The sequence below is a fragment of the Macaca nemestrina genome, chromosome 12, assembly GCF_043159975.1.
Source record: "Macaca nemestrina isolate mMacNem1 chromosome 12, mMacNem.hap1, whole genome shotgun sequence".
Lineage (NCBI taxonomy): Eukaryota > Metazoa > Chordata > Mammalia > Primates > Cercopithecidae > Macaca > Macaca nemestrina.
This window is the reverse complement of record NC_092136.1, coordinates 110,491,942-110,510,630: the sequence shown is the minus strand read 5'-3', so window position 1 is coordinate 110,510,630 and position 18,689 is coordinate 110,491,942. Positions and strand designations below refer to the sequence as shown.

Sequence of the window (18,689 nt, the reverse complement as noted above, 5' to 3'; positions counted from 1 at the left end):
TTTCTAACATTTTTGTTATGATTATTATTATATAAACACAAAGTTTTAAGCACTGTAAATTTTAACATTAAGTTATCTAATTTAAGCATGTAAACACACTAACTTGAATCTTGCCAGGGACATTTAGGAAAACTAGATTTACTTGAATTTAGTTTGCTTTACATTTATTTACATCACTCGTATTTTTTATAGCAATAGCACGTTTTTTCATTAGCCTTTGTGACATTTAGAAAGTAAGATCTGTGCATTAAAAGCTCTGTAAGAAAGTAAACTTTAATGAATTTTTTTTTCTCTCAGACCCAGAGGAATCCTGAACGCTCAGGTTGAATGCCATATATATAGCAAAAGGCATGGCTACAGCTGAAAGTATTTATGATAAAGTAAAGGACTCAATTTCTACTTTATCCTCTGTCAACACTCATAGGGTAGCTAAGTATATAACTTTTTAATAGAGCATTCTTCTTAAGTATGTGAAAGCTAAAAAAAAAATCAAATAACTTTTTATTTTGATTGTTTTAGAAATAAAATCAGGGCTGGGTGCAGTGGCTCATGCCTGTAATTCCAGCACTTTGGGAGACCGAGGCAGGGGATTGCTTGAGCCCAGGGGTTTGAGACCAGCCTGGGCAAACATAGTGAGACCTCATCTCTTAAAAAAATAATAAATAAAAAATAAACATCAAGTAAATGTGAGCAAACCACAACTGAGCACAAGTACTCAACATATATATTCACATATATATTAAGCACACATTTGCATAGATTGACCTTGCTAATACAGGAACCCCTTCCTGGACTTCAGAAAAGGTTTAGTTTCCTTTTCTGTTTTTGTTTTATTTTTTAAATAATGGAGGTTGGGAATGTCAGGACAGGAAGAAACTGCTTTAGTTAAGTGGAGTATTGGTATTCCTTCATAACTGGATACCTGCTGAAGGCTGTGAAACCACATGGAGAGGAGGTGCAGAGAGGTTGTCCTCTTTGTGGGGAGGAGATTGGTATCTTGGCAACGTTCATCAAGATCACTGTGACAAAGTAGTACTTTCCAGAGACTGTCCTATACAATCCTTTCAATAAGCCTTTGAGGGCTAATTCATATCCGTTACATTTTAAGGTTGAGGAAAGAAAAGGGGTTAAGTAACTTGGTCTAAATAAGTGAACTGGGAGTGCAGAGAAGCTCCTGACTCTGGAGCCAAAGAGCTTTACATACCTGTGTGTGTGTGTACATCAATGATGCATTTGCTGTATTTCAAGGAAGTGGTGTGTAGATGATGGTCTTAAGGCCATTTGGTAAAATGTTGCTTATTTATTTATCCTCCCACAACTTGGCTTTTTAAATATTGAGTTAAGTAGGTTATTCTAAGGAAATAAAATTCTAAGGTTCATTATAGCCAGACAATATAGAAGACTTCTTTGGAATTAACATGTCTAATTCCACTGAAATGACAAGACTGCTGACTGTGTCCTCCTTAAAAAGATCAATCCTTCAGTATTTCATTATCAGGGAATGTTGGTTTAGTTTGGCGTCATAAAGAACAGTGCCACACAGCCAGTCTAATTACCAATTCCCATGCACTCTCACTGGAGAAAAAGGAGTCAAACCATGAGTGGGCACTACCTAGGCATTATGGCTCCTCACATCTCAGTTCTGTCAACCTTAATTGCAAGCTTTTTTGAATCTGCCCCCATGAATGCAAGCTTCAGGGGTTAGCCAGAGATGTGGGCAGAATTTATACACAATATTTAGGGCTCCCACTATCAGGTTTTCTTCTTTCTGGGATCCACCCTCACTTTCCAGCTGTGGGTACCTCTGTCTCCCTTCTCTAGTTCTTCAAGCCAGTAAGAGTAGAGGTTTCTTCCCAACTTTTAGTCACCCCTATTACCCTGGGGCCTGCTCTCAGCCTAAAAGCTGTAAGATTAGAAAACTGACCCAGTGCTATGCCATTCCCTTCATCCAAGTGTCACACTTTGACCTCTATATCTACCTTCTTTTGTTCACTCTTTAGTGCCTTCAGCTAGGTTTATTTTGGTTGGTTTTCCAGAGTTTATAGTTGTTACTTGTGTGTATCTGTTGGGAAGAGGGGACAGAGAGGTCAGCCACTTTTAAAAGTGGAACCTTAAAGAGCTTTTTGTGTATTGAATCATAAGCAAACCTGTTAAACTTCATATTAAAATTAGACACAAATGACACCAAAAACATTTTGGCACTATAGTATAAAACCATACCTTACTATTGACCTTTCTTCTGCCTATTCTTTTTCATGTTGTCTTTTTCTACTTAAATCCCTCCTCAATTTCAATTATTGTTTAATAATGACTTAGCGAGTACTTACTAGATGGAAGGCACTATGCCAGATGCTCTTATCTGTTAAAATCTTGTTCATTCAAAATCCAAGTCAAATGCAAACACTCCCAGGATCACCCCCTCCCTCTTATTGACCACATGTGATTTACTTTCCTCTGAATGCTTTTAGTACTTTGTTCCTACCTTATGACATTATATTTATTAACATACTTGCTTTTCTCTCCACCCCAACCAGTTCTTCATCTCTGTTAGATTATAAACTTCATCAGTAACGGCAAGTCTCACTCATGTTTGTGTCTATCCATGCTGCCTTAAACATACTTTAAAGTCAAGAACTGAAAAGAAACATAAAAGTCTGCAGTTGCAAAGGAAGGAAAAAACTTTAGGACATTAGCTTCCTGTCTGTGTTCTCAAGAGGAGAGTAAGATGTCAGATACTAAAGCATTATTTCTAAAGAACATCTTAACCAAGAAAACTCCTCTCCTCATTATTCTCCCCACTTCCCTTCTCTTCCTCCTGCTTCCTCCATTTCCCTTTCATCTTGTCCTTCTCTTACTCTTGCTTCCCCTTCCACCTTTATCTTTCCCTCTTCACACTTCCTTTTTTTCTCAGTATTTAACTATAGTCTTATTTAAACTTTTCATATGCTTAGTCTCCTCTTTAAAGTGGGAAAATAAATGGATTTGTATGAACAGACCAGTGATGTCCAAAAACTGGGTGGGAGAAGAATCCAAACATTTGATTCTTCCTTTATTGATTCGTCTTTCATTTATAAGATACCATAATGAAATTTTATAGGTTGAATTTTCAATGACAAAAGCCACATATTAGCATCTTTTTCTCTTTGAACCATAGCAACAAACATACCATAAAATGGAAATTATAGAAATAAAATTAAGTGAATGAAACTCATTTTTCTAATAAGCTCACTTCTTCCTTAGATTCAGGTCATAAGACATTTAAAAGGAGAAGATCTATCATAAACTGGGCCTTCTGGCGAGGTTCTAGCACTCACCTGGACAACTTGCCCACATCGCCAACATCACCTATGCCAGGACAGCTCTTTGGAATTTCTCTGCCAAATATTTGTGAGAACGACAATCTGCCCAAACCTGTCTTGGTAAGGCTCATTTTGGTCTGTAAACTGACGGGGAAGGGTGTTTGGGAAAGGAGAGCTCTGCAAGGTAAATCTGCCCCCAAATGGAAAAATTATAGACATCATTGTCTTTGGCTAAGAATCTTCATTATTATTCCTCCAAATAACAAAATCAGATTTAGCTACTGTGAAATCAGAAGGAAGACATAATAGGGAGAGATAACCTAGTCTACTGATTTCAGGAAAGAGCCACGTAAGCCTGCTCAGATAAAGTAGAATTTGCTCTGTAGACAGAGAATTCACATTATTCCTCACAAATCCTTTCTTGAACGTCACATTGTTCTCAAAGTCTTCTTTGATCATTGTAGCAGCAGAAGCTACTCAATGTTACACTTAGGTTTTTAAATCCGTTTTATTTCTATTTCAAGTGCTCAGGCATTAAGATACATTCCCTGGCATTTGTTTATCTTTTGTATATAGAGTGGGTCAGATGAAAGCCACTGGGTTTACATTATCTCCAGTTGATATTTTAAATAATCACTGCTAAGCAGCATTTATTGAGTCTCCAGTATCCTTCAAGCACTATACTAGATATATGGCATTTTATACTGTATTATGCATCTACAAATGCCAGACACTTGTCTAGCCACTTTGTTTATTCTTCACAACAGATTTAGGGGATAGTTATTATCATGTCGTCATCCCATCCCTACTTTACAAATTGTTTTAAAGCCTCAGTACTGTACTCAATGTTACACAGTAACTAAGTGGCATAACTAGGTTTTGAATCCCAGGGATTGCTTGTGTTCAAAACCCATTCTCTTCTTACACTGTAAGCAGAGGACATAGTGATAGAAAGCAAAATTAGAGAACACTTAAAACTCTCTCTGAGCAATTTTTAGGAATACAGTGCATTATTAACTATAATGATAATGTTATATAATAGATCAGGTGACCTTATTCCTCCTAACTGAAATTTTATATCCTTTGACCAACATCTCCTCAACCTCACCACCACGCCCAGCCCCTGGTAACCACCCTTCCACTCTCCAAAAAGGTGACTTTAATTTTTCCAGCCATTTATTTAGCTCCAATCCTTCAGTGCTTTTACCCTAGCACACCCTAGCCTCTGGCATCCAAAGAGGGCAAGTATATACATTGCCTTATTTGTGTGTGTGAAGTATCATTTTGTTTATTTTCCTTTGCGTCCCCATAGGATATGCTTTTCTTTCTTAATCAAAAAGGACCCCTCACCAAAGGTATCTTCCGGCAATCAGCCAATGTGAAATCCTGCAGAGAACTAAAAGAGAAATTGAATTCTGGAGTTGAAGTACACCTAGACTGTGAATCTATTTTTGTGATAGCATCTGTCTTAAAGGTAAGAAAAGTCCTCCCTTTATCCACCCCATGGTGTAGCTCTAGAGAAAGAAAAGGGTGTTTTACTTTTTCATTATGAACATTATTTCTATCTGCAAAGACCCATAATAGATTTAACATAATTTTTACACTAAAAAGTGTTTAAAAAACATTTCACAAAGTCAACATTGGACTTTAAAAGCTACCACTGATGATATAACATATCAAATATGCTTTTTAAATTTTTTATCCCACACTGATCTCATCTTTACTTCTGCCACTCCATGTAAAAAATAAAAATTTTAAGTTTAAAAAATCAAAAAACACACATATACCAAAAGAGACATCCTGCTTATGATTTCCTCACTATCTCACTACGTTCTTAATGAAAGCAGTTTTCAAATATAAACATTAAATGTTTGAAAATAGGTAAAGAGGCCGGGCGCGGTGGCTCAAGCCTGTAATCCCAGCACTTTGGGAGGCCGAGATGGGCGGATCACGAGGTCAGGAGATCGAGACCATCCTGGCTAACACGGTGAAACCCCGTCTCTACTAAGAAATACAAAAAATAGCTGGGCGAGGTGGCAGCGCCTGTAGTCCCAGCTACTCGGGAGGCTGAGGCCGGAGAATGGCGTGAACCCGGGAGGCGGAGCTTGCAGTGAGCTGAGATCTGGCCACTGCACTCCAGCCTGGGCTACAGAGCGAGACTCCGTCTCAAAAAAAAAAAAAAAAAGAAAATAGGTAAAGAAGTTTGCCATAATAAACATTTGCCTCACAATTGAAATAAAAAATTGCTGAAATCACTGAAAATTCTATTTATTTTCATAATCATCATGCCTTCCCTTGTCCCCTAATGCCTTTTACCTTTTTTTTTTTTTTTTTTTTTTTTTTTTTTTGAGATGAGGTCTCAGTCTGTCACCCAGGCTGGAGTGCAGTGGCATGATCTCAGCTTACTGCAACCTCCACCTCCCGGGTTCAAGTGATTCTCCTGCCTCAGCCTCCCGAGTAGTTGGGATTACAAGCGTGCACTACCACGTCCAGCTAATTTTTGTTTTTTTACTAGAGACAGGGTTTCACCATATTAGCCAGGCTGGTCTCTAATTCCTGACCTCAGGTCATTCGCCCGCCTCAGCCTCCCAGAGGGCTGGGATAATAGGCATGAGCCACCGCACCAGACCTAATGCCTTTTACTTTAAAAGTGGAGTAGGAACGACTTCAGCATCTAAGTTTTCTTTTACTTTTACCACACTTGGCATTCTTTATGGTTCTTACACTTTACCCATTGTTACTTAAGTCACGTCCATAGTTACAGAGATACAGAGTTCTGAAATGTTTTCTGCCCCCACATTCTTGGAAATGCTCTACATTTTTGGAAACACCTACAGTCAAAATGAGCTTTAAGCAGAGCTTTTGACCTTAGCAGTATCTTCTGCAGACCTGTGTCAGGCTCCCACGTCCCAAAGAATTAGAATGCACCAGAGCTAGGGGTCGAGACAATGCCCCAGCCTGTATCTCAGGCTGAAACATGAAAACCAAGTTAAGGAAAATATGGTGAAGAAGATTCTTGCATACCCCTACTCCAGCTAAGTGCCCAGGTGCTTATAGAATGTTACTTCATGACTTTATATACAATCAGATGTTTCTTGGTAAATAAGCCATATCTGCTCTTAAACCCTGCTATAGATTTTTGCAATTAAATATCATGCAAGAGAACTGGAGGGTTGAAGCTAAGGTCATCTCATCTGTTTTGCACAGGGTTTATGATTACTCTTCAGTCCTGGAACACACTAAAAATATGAATACGTATTTTACATATACACATATGTAAAAATATGTAGCCAGATATATATGCCAAGGTTTTTTATGCATGATAAAATTTTTTTTATATATCTCTTAATTTACAAAGGTAAAGCTTGTGTTTTTTGGGGTTTTTTGTTTGTTTTTTCAGACGGAATCTCGCTCTGTCACGCAGGCTGGAGTGCAGTGGTGTGATCTCAGCTCACTGCAAGCTCTGCCTCCCGTGTTCACGCCATTATCCTGCCTCAGCCTCCAGAGTAGCTGGGACTACAGGCGCCCACCACCATACCCAACTAATTTTTTTGTATTTTTAGTAGAGACGGGGTTTCACCGTGTTAGCCAGGATGGTCTCAATCTCCTGACCTCATGATCCGCCTGCCTCGGCCTGCCAAGCTTGTGTTTTAAAACAATTTTCTTTAAACAACCAAGAATGTCTGCAGAAAAAAAAAAATTCTTACTGTGCTGTTCTTCATAGCATTACACTTCTTAAAATTTTGTGCTAAACTGTTGATGCTATTGCAAAGAAGCATGGTTCTAGAAGAGTTAAATTATGTTTCAAATTGTAGAAATATTTGTCCAAAAATAACCAAAAGGCAAAAAATGATCCAACTGATTGAAAAATCTGGTTAAATGTGTTCCAAGTAATTAGCATTTTATCGTATGTTTTACCCCCTTTTCTTCCAAGTGCTTGCAGAAAGGGAGATAATTTTTAGCAAAAGTTTTTAAGCTTTTGTTTTGTTTCTTGTTTTTAAATCTGTTTTGAAGTGGTACTTACATTTTCCTTTAATTTTTCACTTATGCTGGTTTTGCTTAAATATAAGTTTAAGTTAAAGCTTAACTCTTCAAACTATAATTGGATGAAAATTGCTTAAGACACTATAACTTTGATCCATCAAACCTTTGAGGAAAAGTTCATATTTAATCCTGCAGTATCTCATCTCAAATGAATTTGGGGGTTCTGCTGATGGCCTTGGCTCTGCTTTTGGAGGAGAGGAGACATTCAGTTAAGTGCTGTGAGCTGGTGATTGCAGTTCAGAATCGGCTCTCACATCCTTCTCAGCTGTGATGATGGTTGTATTTCGTAACTTGTTATTCCAGCTGTGGGAGAGTTCATTGAGATGTTACGAGTTATTATCTTTCAAGTGTAGGTTTAAGATGTTAATGATGTTTTTCTTCAAGACAGATCATAAGTATGTTTTCCACAGAGATTTAAAAAGAGAGCTATTGTCCCTACCACATTTTGAAATAACAAATTTTGCCTCTTCTAAATCTAACTTCTAAAGTGGGTACAGCAGCTAAAATTAGTTTGGAATTATGAAAATTAAATCACTTTACCCAAAAAGAGGTAACTTTTGTAATGATATACCTGAATCACAAGTATGCAAGTACATTTCTGCTAGAAGATATAATAGAACAGAAGAAGACTTTGAATTAGTCAATCTTCCTTCTTGTTAAACATTCTAAAAAAAAAAAAAAAAAAAAAAGGATGGTAATAAAGTGACATGACTACAAAGAGGCTTTTCAGATTATCTTAAAATCTCAGTTACAGTTGATTGGCCTTCTCTTGGCTCCCATTAATATTTGGCCATATGCAATATAGCAGTAGTTCACTAATGACCTCTACTATGACTAGGACTGTGCTTGGCATTGACATGTACAAAGAAGGTAAGGGTCTGTCCCTACCCTGGAGGAGCTCATAAGCAAGTGGGGAAGATGCCCACACAATCAGCTAATTGTAGCAATAAGTTATCACAGCTTCTATATTACTGTTATAAACATGATATCTAAGTAACAAGGTGTGGGTTGCCTTCAATAAGGCACATAGGTAAAATTATTGATTTGATTTAGCAACAGTTAAAATTGCCCAATTGCTGACTTTCACCTGTCCTCATGTTGTAAGCAGGGAATTGCAAGAGGGTAGCCAACCATGTGTATGGTGCTTAAACACGATATTGAGTTTACTCTGGCTAAAGTTTACTAAGGTGGAGATCAGACTGTAAGCTTGACCTTGGTAATGCCACAGCAAAAGCAAGAGAGACAGTTGGCCTAGAGTCAACTCTGTAGGACCAGGACAAGAACCAAATTTTGTTATTTTTAAGTTTTTTGTAAACAAAAACCAAACAACAAAAGCTAAACAACAAACATCCTTGGTCATTTACTGTTTGTGTCATAGTTCAGCCTTACCACACTCAGCCCTGCCAGTGATCTCAGCAGAATAGGGTCTCCTCGAAAAGGATAATATCCTGTGGACATGTTATTTAGTGTACATCGGGCATGGGTGTGCTGCCCAAGTTTCTAGAACCCAGCCATCACCTGAAATGCTCTCTCTCCCCAAATATATGAGAACCTTTCTACAGGGAATACAGGGAGAAACCTTAAGTACCTCTTTATGCAACTGTGCACTAATACCACTGGAATATAAAGTTCTAAGGTAACAGATACTTTGTTTTATTCACTTCTCTATCCCCAGCAACTTAAATAGTGCTTGGCACATATGAATAAATGCACATAGAATGATTGAATTAATGACTATCAGACAATGAACCTCATAGATACCTTGGTGCATTTCCTTGAACTAGCCGTCTAAGGGACAGGGGAAAGGAATTTAGGATGGTTTACTGCCAGACCTTCTTATGTCATACTAGTTCACTAAAATGTATGCAAACAGGAAGTTTCAGCCAAATGGGTTGTCCTTTATTTTCCCACAATAATGAAGACTCCAGTTATCCCAATGATTTTTGCTGTAAGAAAATCAAAGTACATGTTTCTGTGTCCCCAAGTCAGTGGAGAGTTGGTGCAGAGCTGTGTAGTTCACAGAAGAGAGTACTTAAGGGAACTTTTCAACAAAATGTCTTCTACTTTCTCTAATACATGTTTGGCATGAGGATAATGATTTGAAATATTTGTTTTTCAATCTATTTAAGGATTTTCTGCGAAATATTCCAGGAAGTATTTTTTCATCAGATCTCTATGATCACTGGGTCTCTGTAATGGATCAAGGAAATGATGAAGAGAAAATAAATACTGTTCAAAGGTAATTATTCTAATTTGGTCATGTCTCAAATATACTTTTAAAATATTTTATAAGATTATTTATTAAAATAATGACAGCTATCAAAGTCATATCCATGTGGACCAGTTTAGAAATAGATTTATGCTAGTTTGTCATTGTTTTCCTCCTTAATCTTATAGTTGAACATTGTAATACTTGAACATTGTATACCTTCCATATACCTGAATCTGATGGGAGCTGAAATCCATTAGTCCACTAGCTAGTACTATAGGCCCAGTCTTCAGTTTATGATCTTAATTTTTGTAAATATTTAACCAGACAACTCATCATAGATTGCATTCACCAACTGAAGTCATACAGAGAAAATGAGCTATTCTGTCTTCTCACAGAACTCACAGCCTGGTAAGGTAGATAGAAAAATCAAGAATTACAATGCAGTACAATCAGTGCTAGGGGGGAGATTTGGAGAGTGTTGTGGAAGCACAGCAAAGGCACAGTTAAGTCCTTGAAAAGTGGAAAGGAAAAGCAGAGTTGCAAAGTACATCTGATCATAAAGGATGTGCTGTCTCTACTCATGCAAAGGGAAATTGCTGGTAGAACTCACTACCCCATTCCTGAATGTTTCCTGCATTATAAGAGAATAGGAAAGAAACGTCCCTTAACAAAAAGCAATATTTCTACTTCTGTGAATACTCAAGAATCTCAATATTATTTACTTGTATTTGCTTGTTTAGTACAGTTGGTTTTTTTTCTTAAGCAACTTTCATATATGAACTATCTACATCTTTCACCAGTAGAACATAGTACAGCTGCTGAAGACACCAGAAACCAAGGCCGTTTAACAAAACACCACCTCCACTTCCATTATAGTTTGGCGTAAACCATTCAGATAGTGAGCATCAAATTCTAAACTTTGTTGCTAATTGTCTAAAACACTATATATCCTATAAGCTGTTAAATGATTTTTTTTGGAAAAAGGTAAAATTATGACTCTCATGCAAATATGAACACGTGAAATATTTTGTTTAAATCATTTATGAGGGAACTAGTAAGATGTTAACCAGTTCAAAGGAGATTTCAAAGTTGAAATCACATATACATTCATATATATTCATATATTCATAATCGTATACATATTCATATATATATGAATCAGAAATGCTAAAGTGAATTTGCAAATAAATACAAACAAAACTGACCTTTTCTGTCAGGGCAGGGGTGCAGATAAATCAGTTGTCTCTCCACCAGACAGGAATTTTCACATATTTAGACAAGTATTAGATGCTCTGCTATCAGTTGTTTACAACTTACACAGAGTTGTAAAATACCTCTTATTGTGAAAAATCTTAGGGCCCTATAGAAGCAGAAAACCCAAACGCTTATGCCAGATGCCTTATTTTCCATTGAATACACCCAGTAATCTTTTGTTCTATTTCAAAGTCCTTCATAACTTACCCTTACAAAAACTATGCTCATTGTCGGTCTATTGTACTGAAGAAAGGCCTCCCTGTTATTTGTGCAAGCAGCAGTCAGACTATCTTGTTTTCCCTAGGTTGCAAGTTTCTATTGAAAAAAAAAAAGAGTCATGAATATCAGTGTATTTGTAGTTTTTTTGGATAATAGTAGTCATTTTTGGTGACTGATCATTTAAAAATTCCTTATCAATTACAACATGAGAACAGTAGAAAATATACTACTATAAGCAACTTATATGTGAAAGTGATACGATGAAACAGATTTAGGACAAAATTGACCTTGGAAGCTGGTGGAGCAGAGCATAAGCTCTCAAAATGGACCTGGACGTCTTGATAGCTAAGGTTTGGGTTCTTACCAAGAGACAGCATTGCTGTGCTGCTACTTGGAAATAAAGGAGCATTTTATAAATTACTGTTTAATTTTATCAGAAAGCTTTTTGTCGTTTTTGGTTGAAAATATTCTGAAATGTTACAGGATTGGCCTAAGTTTGCATTATGCTAGTTTCAGGGAAATATTTCAGGTAGCATTTTTTTGAATGAAACATTTTTCTGCATTATTTTACATTTTCATTGAGATGTGAAGACAATATTAAAAAAAACAAAAAATAAATTCCCAATGCCTATTTTTTCTTTCTGTCCAGGCAGTCCTCACTTTGTATGGTACCATGTTAACTGAAACTCTTGCATATCTGAACTATGTTCTTGATTTGCCCTCTTCCCCATCCAAAGTGAGAGTTGCTTGTCTTTACAAGTTTTTAAATGAAATGTCTTGCTTAAAGAGTAATTTTTCTGTCTTTAGGCTATTAGACCAGCTTCCGAGAGCCAATGTTGTTCTCCTAAGGTATCTTTTTGGGGTGTTACACAACATTGAGCAACATTCCTCATCCAATCAGATGACTGCATTTAATTTAGCTGTGTGTGTCGCTCCAAGTATTCTTTGGCCTCCTACTTCCTCCCGCCCAGAACTAGAAAACGAATTTACAAAAAAGGTAATGAAGTTTTTCATTTTTATGCCCTGGGAGACTGAGTCCCCATTTTGAAACTGAAATTTGGGGTATTCTAAAAGATGATTTCTTAAATAACTTTAGGAAAGTGATTTGTTAAGTAGGAAATGATAGCAGATGGGTTACTTCTCTTTTCCCTTTAAGGAGGCTAAACACTATGACTAAAACCATAAAGTGAGAAAGCAGCTGATATGATTTTTAAAATGAAAAAAAAAAAAAAGGACTTTGGAGTTAGGACAGCCAAGCTTTCATTCTCAGCTCTACCCCCTTGCCAGATGTATAGTCTTGGGCAAAGTTACATTGGCCTACAGTGTCCTCATCTAGAAATAAAATGGAGTCGGTGATATTACAGTAGTTATTTGAAATCCCACTCCTGTAGTCCCGGGCAGTTAATAAGGGGTGTGGGGATATCAGTTCCGTTGCTCTTAACATTTCTCCTGCCCCTTGGCCTCAGCTACTGGGGCAAGGAAACTTCAGAAAGGTTCCAGTACCTCTCAATGGAGTCACAAAGCTCCCTAATCAACTCTTACCTTTCCCCACAAGCACCTCTTGTTAGGGAGCCTAGCAGAAGGTGGCAGTAGATGGATAGACCTGTCAGCCAAATGCTTGGGTAGAGACTAGTCAGGAACACAAGTTTTCTTCCTAGCTGTCTTTCTCCTTCACAGTGCACTCGCAGATGAGCCCTCTTCCCAAGTTTATGACAGCCTGCCCTTTACACAATAAATGGTTTTTATAAGTCTTTGTCTAATGATGCTTTATAAATTTTAATAACAAAGTATATTTCTTTACCCAGTTTTACAAACAGAGCCATTGGTATAAAACGTTAACATTAAGGCAAGGCTACAAATAATAACTTTAGTCCACCGATTACATTTCTATGCCCAAAGTACTTTTAAAAGTATCATAGTTTTTTAGGGGAAACTGTTTAATGTACTTTTAAAGCAGATACGAATTTTTCTGTGGGTACATGTGCTTTTTGTTGTTAAAATCAGGATTTATATATGAAATGTGATTTATAAACATGTAATATGAAAAGTAATACTTCATTTGTCCTTTTTCTTACAGGTTTCTCTGCTTATACAATTTCTGATTGAGAATTGCCTTAGGATATTTGGAGAAGAAATCACTTCCCTCTTCAGAGAGGTTTCAGTGAGATGTGACACTAGAGAGAATGCCTCAGGTATTTTGAATGATTGGATTGGTTTTTGTGAGAAACAGACACATGTTTGCAAACATACTGGGATAGGGGTTTTCCTGGAGTCCACAGCAGCTGAAGTGAAGGGAGCCTCTGATCCAGGTCAGTGGGGCCCAGGGCTTTTGATCGTTCCTTAGATGGCCTGCCAATAGGTTAGCATGTGTTAACAGTGTAGTGGGATTAAGAACTATATAAAGATTAGGTTCCAGCCTTCAATAAGTTAGTGGCAGCATGCTGTGGTATGATGGTTTTTGATGGGCTTTTTATGAATAACCCTAGTATGTATAACAGAACTGCTGTGGGTGAAACTGGTGTAGAAAGCCCAGAGGTAGTGGAGGCATGAGTGGTTTTGTTTGTTTGTTTGTTTGTTTTTAGTCCTCTCCTTCCTCATACTGGTCCCTCAGGCACCTCAGAATTCTAGTGTGCTATGAAACAGTTTGAAACAACTAGCATCATTTGGCTGGGAGGGTGGGGGAACATTGACTTCGAAGACATACAGCTGCCTTCAGAACCTGAATCCCTGTGCCATCAATTACTAGATATGTTATCTTTGGCTGGTTATTCTATGCCAGTGAACATCGTTGTCTTTATCTCTAAAATGTGGATAAAAATAAAGTCTAACTTTTATGGTCGTTGTAAAGATTAAATAAGGTAATGGGTATTAAAGAACTTTGTAAAAGGACATTGTTAGAGTTAGTAAATGGTTTCCCCAAGACTAGCGTTAAGTATGTGTAACCACCAGCAACCCGTTAGAAGGCAGAGTCTCACTCACAATCTGGATATACTTATACTATGAAAGCATTAATTCCTTCATATGTTTCACCATTTCTTGGTCATATGACATGTTCATTGCCTTAAGAAAATTTTAAGGAAAGCCCATTCGTCAGGAACTGATATAAATCTCCTATACCCCCGTAATTTTATTTTTATTCTTCACTAACAATTGAGATTGTGAAAGATTCTTTCTTGAGAGCAGGAATTTGCACACTCCACATGAAAAGAGAATTCAGCTAAGCACCATAGTTTGTTCTTAAGGAAGCATAAGTATATTTGTGGTAAGTAAACATGCTAATTATGGTTTAATTTTTTTGACAGATATTTCTTGCTTTCAACTGAATGACTCCTCCTATGACAGCTTGGAAAATGAGCTAAATGAGGATGTTGATGCGCCATGCAGTGACTTGGTAAAGAAACTTGGCCAGGGGAGCAGAAGCATGGACTCTGTCTTAACCCTCAGTGACTATGATCTTGACCAGCCCGAGGTGGAAGGCCTTTTAACCCTAAGCGACTTTGACTTGGCCCATTCTAAAGATGAAGATGTTCAAATGAAACGGCCTCTTGAATCCAAGCCAGTGAACATTTTAGTGTACACAAAGATCCCACTGCGGGATCATGCCAGGGCCCCGTCTGCCATGTGCACACCCAGCTACCTGTCCACAGCTGCAGCAAATGCTGCAAAAAGCCTGAGGCGACACCGGCGTTGCTCAGAGCCCAGCATCGACTATCTGGATTCAAAGCTTTCCTACCTCAGGGAGTTTTATCAGAAAAAGCTACGCAAGTCCAGCTGTGATACAATTCTTTCTCAAAAAGATGAAGACTATCTGAAGCAGAATCAACCCCTCCAGGAAGAGGGAAAGACATGTTTTAAACAGAGTTTAGTCACAGGCACTGATGTCAGCAAGAAAAATCCCACTACTCAAAACACTAAGAAGAAAAGCTTGTCTGGTGGTGAAGGAAATCATATGAAACTTTTCCCTAAGTCCAAGCCAGTGGCCATTTCTGTGGCGTCTTATAGTCCTGTGTCCTCACAGGATCATTCCAAGAACCAGCCCTTTGATGTGGATACATCTGGATACTCCCCACCACACACAGCAGATGCCCTCAAGGGTCCAAGGACACACCGGCGCTGCTCAGAGCCCAACATAGAAGACCAGAACCGCAAGCTGACCTATCTCAGGGGAATTTATTCAAAGAAACAACATAAAACCAGCTGTGAAGCTGGTCTCTTGCATGGAGAGGAGGATTATCTCAAACGGCATAAGTCTTTGCAAATGGAGGGGCAGAAGCTTATTAATCAGAGTTTAGTCATGGGGATTGAGGTGGGCAAGAGTAGTGCCACAAACCAAAACACTGAGAAGGTTCTACCCCCAAAATTAAACCTTTGCCCAAGGACCAGCTATTCCAGCTTATCCTCCCCAGGCACTTCCCCATCCGGCTCATCAGTAAGCTCCCAAGACAGTGCTTTTTCTCAGATTTCTGAACACTCTGTGTTTACACCCACTGAGACTTCCTCTCCAATAGATTGTACTTTTCAGGCTCAGAGAAAACGGGAAGAGCTTTCTCCTGACTTTAGCAATGCCAGCCATGTTTCTGGAATGCCCGGTCCCTCATCAGGGCAGGCTTGCAGCCGCCCAGCCTATACAAAGAAGGACACCATGGAGTGGCATTCACAAATGCATTCTGTAACTCTTCATCCCAGCACATGGTTGAGAAATGGTGTGGCCAGTTTGAAAAACTGGTCCCTCAAAAAGAAAGCAAAGGCAGCCAGACCAGAGGAAAAGAAAACAGATTCTCCAAAAGGACCCCTAGAGCCACCCCTACATGCTTCTGGTGTTCCAGAAGCCAACTCACTGCAAGAGGAACAAAAAGACTTGCCCTTAAGGGCAGCTGAAGGACTGGCCCCCATGCAGTCAGCCCAAAGTTGTAGTTCTTCTCCCTTCCAGGACTCAGAGAGACACTGTAGCTCTCCATTCAGCCTGGTGGAGAGCAGACTCAAGCTGTGTATGAAGTCACATGAGGAAATAGAGCCTGGTAGTCAGAGCTCTTCTGGTTCTCTCCCTTGGGAAAGAGCCTCAGCCAGCTCTTGGACTCTAGAGGATGTGACCAGCCCAGACTCAGGGCCTACAGTGGTCTGCGACATTGAGGACAGGTATTTAACCAAAGACATTTAACCATAATAAGAATCTGATGTCCACAAGAACAGGAACTGGGTTAATAATAATAGACAATAATTATTATGACCACTTTGTATAAGATACCTGGGAGAGGTAGCATAAGGATTATCATTGCTAATACTTAGGACAATGAAATAATTCTCTTTATTGAGACTACTTGACAAATAACTTTATGCTAAAACTTTTGTCACCTAAGTGTTTAGGAGGCTTTTTCTTATTAAAGGTTGGGATTGGTCCTGTCATGTGGTTTTAGAGATACTAACAGAGGGCTAGCGAAAGCATCTTCTGTAGAGGAACCACTTATGGGAACAGTCTGTGAGATTGGTGTCCTGAGAAGACCAAGATATCATGAATGAGGAATAGGGGCCTGAGGAGAGAGGGGAAGGGTACAGAGAAACCATCTACATTCCATGGAATGTTTTTAATAAGTAGGCAAGAAAAATGCCACTAATCAAAGCATTAAGTGTGTCCAGTAATGAAGAACATCATGTAAAACCTTTCCCTAAATCCAAGCCAGTGGCCATTTTTGTGGGATCTTACTAATCATGTGTCCTTACAGAATCATTCCAGGAACCAGGCCATTGCTACAGCTAGAGTGGAGAAAAACAGAGTGACTCAAAAGCCATGGGTACCATGATAATCAGTTTTGTTGGTTGTATTTGTCAATTTGTTTTTTCATTAGTGTTGAAGTGCTTTGCAAAGGCTTCAGGAAACAGAGTTGTGAGGAGAAAGAAGAAAATGGCTGCTCATGTCAGTACCCTTTTGAAAGGTGTCTCTGGCTAGAAACATTCTTCAGAAAAGCAACTTTCTCTATTTAGAAGGTGACCTCCTGACAGCATTCACTCTCAGTGTGCGGGAAAAGACCACAACAACAGTCCTTTCTCAATTACACGAATGCTGTTAACGTGATCAAACCATGGCATCACTTTGCTGAAATGTTTCTGCACAGTCCTGCCTCTTAGGTTATAGTCAGCCAGAAAAAAACATAAATCATCCCTTTCTGATTTTTATAGTTTGGCAATTGAGAGAGCAATATAGAGGGTGGCAGATTATAAGGAGTCCCACAATAGAATACCCAACAAAGTGGCCACCAGGCCTTCTCAGACAGCCATTTGCTTTGGGTTTTACTTCCAGACGTTTCGCATTTTTGCTCCAAATGTTTCATGGCTTATACCCCAATTGGTTTATTTTATATCCATGGACCTTTCTCCGCTTTCTTGACTTAAAGTTTACAGCAGTACATCTCATCACCTAGGAATAGATTATCAGGCCTTGCCAACTAGTATGCAGGGACGGCACTGAAAATGGATGTGCATCTTCTTTCACATTAACTACTTACCTATAAGAAGTTGCTCTGAGCCCATTCTCTTTAGTTCACCACCAGATGGATCTTTCTCTCACAAGCTAGCTTATTCCAAATTATTTGTCTTATCAATCAGCCAGAAAATGGTCATATCAAATGTTCTTTCTTTTTTGTTCTAAAGGTTGCATTTTCAGTTATAGGGAAAAAATGTTTTCTCTAAGATAGAAGAAGTTATTTCAGTATTAGCTATAGGTGCTACCTACCTCGTGGGGACATGGCCCTGTTTGTGCTAACCATTACAATGATCTTTAAGAACTCTGCATCCAAAGAGCTACTTCATGACACTGGCCATCTCAGTCACACATGTGAAGTCGATTTCACTTTATAACTAACCAGTCCCACATATTAAGACTCCTAAGTGGCCATATGCATCTTTTTTGGTATAATATATAAAGTCAGCAGGGACTCCCCTTTCCCTTAGGGCATACTACTGTCAGAACTGCAAGATGTGAATGAAGCTCTTATGGCTTGGAGTGTCTTTCTGGAAGAAATTGCCTTTTTCTTTTTCATATTAGCAGGTAAAAAAATCATTCACCCAGTTTGAAGCATCGAAGAAAATAGTTGCTGAGGTTTTTTAATAACCATTCCTACTATCTGTGTTCCCTTAGATACTCCTGTAATTCTTAATGTGAATAGTTTGTTAATATTACTGTAAAGTATTATATTGTATGATTTGAAGACAGACTATATGTCATTTTATTATACTCCATCAATCTATAATATATTAGACTGATGCTTTATCTAAAATGCTTTGAGTTTGTATAATATATCTTGACAAATTTTACTACCATATGTTATGTAATAAATGTGTATTTTTGTACTTGCAGAAACTGCTGCTAACTTTTAAAGTTGTTTGGTTTTCAAGGCACTGATAATGGATATGTATGAAGTCCATGCTGTCTGTTAAATAAAATGCCATTCTGCAGAATTAACCATCCCACCAGAGCAATATTGCCCTTTGTAGAATTGTTCTAGTTAATGATCCTAGTCTCTGCCTAACATTGGAAATTTCATAGAGTATAATTAATGTTGAATTTGAACCTTGAGCTTTTAGTCAGAACCCATGGTCAGTCTGTCTTTTTAGGAAAAGTGGTTTTATAAAATATTTTTTTCTAATGTTATTTACCAAACAAGTCA

The 18,689-nt window shown here is 38.2% G+C and overlaps 1 protein-coding gene across 4 annotated transcripts in view; it reads left to right on the top strand.

Annotated features, from left to right (window-relative positions):
- LOC105493640 (Rho GTPase activating protein 20) overlaps positions 1 to 18,489 on the top strand; it is a 124,607-nt gene extending 106,118 nt beyond the window's left edge. For all 4 annotated transcript variants that reach the window (XM_071075569.1, XM_011761452.2, XM_011761453.3 and 1 more), the window contains 6 exons: positions 3,241 to 3,419; positions 4,612 to 4,773; positions 9,473 to 9,582; positions 11,836 to 12,025; positions 13,106 to 13,220; positions 14,331 to 18,489. In XM_071075569.1, coding sequence (XP_070931670.1) covers positions 3,241 to 3,419; positions 4,612 to 4,773; positions 9,473 to 9,582; positions 11,836 to 12,025; positions 13,106 to 13,220; positions 14,331 to 16,186 — 2,612 coding nt within the window. In that variant the 3' untranslated portion in view covers positions 16,187 to 18,489. The remainder of the gene's footprint in view (positions 1 to 3,240; positions 3,420 to 4,611; positions 4,774 to 9,472; positions 9,583 to 11,835; positions 12,026 to 13,105; positions 13,221 to 14,330) is intronic.
- The last annotated feature ends 200 nt before the right edge of the window (positions 18,490 to 18,689 follow it).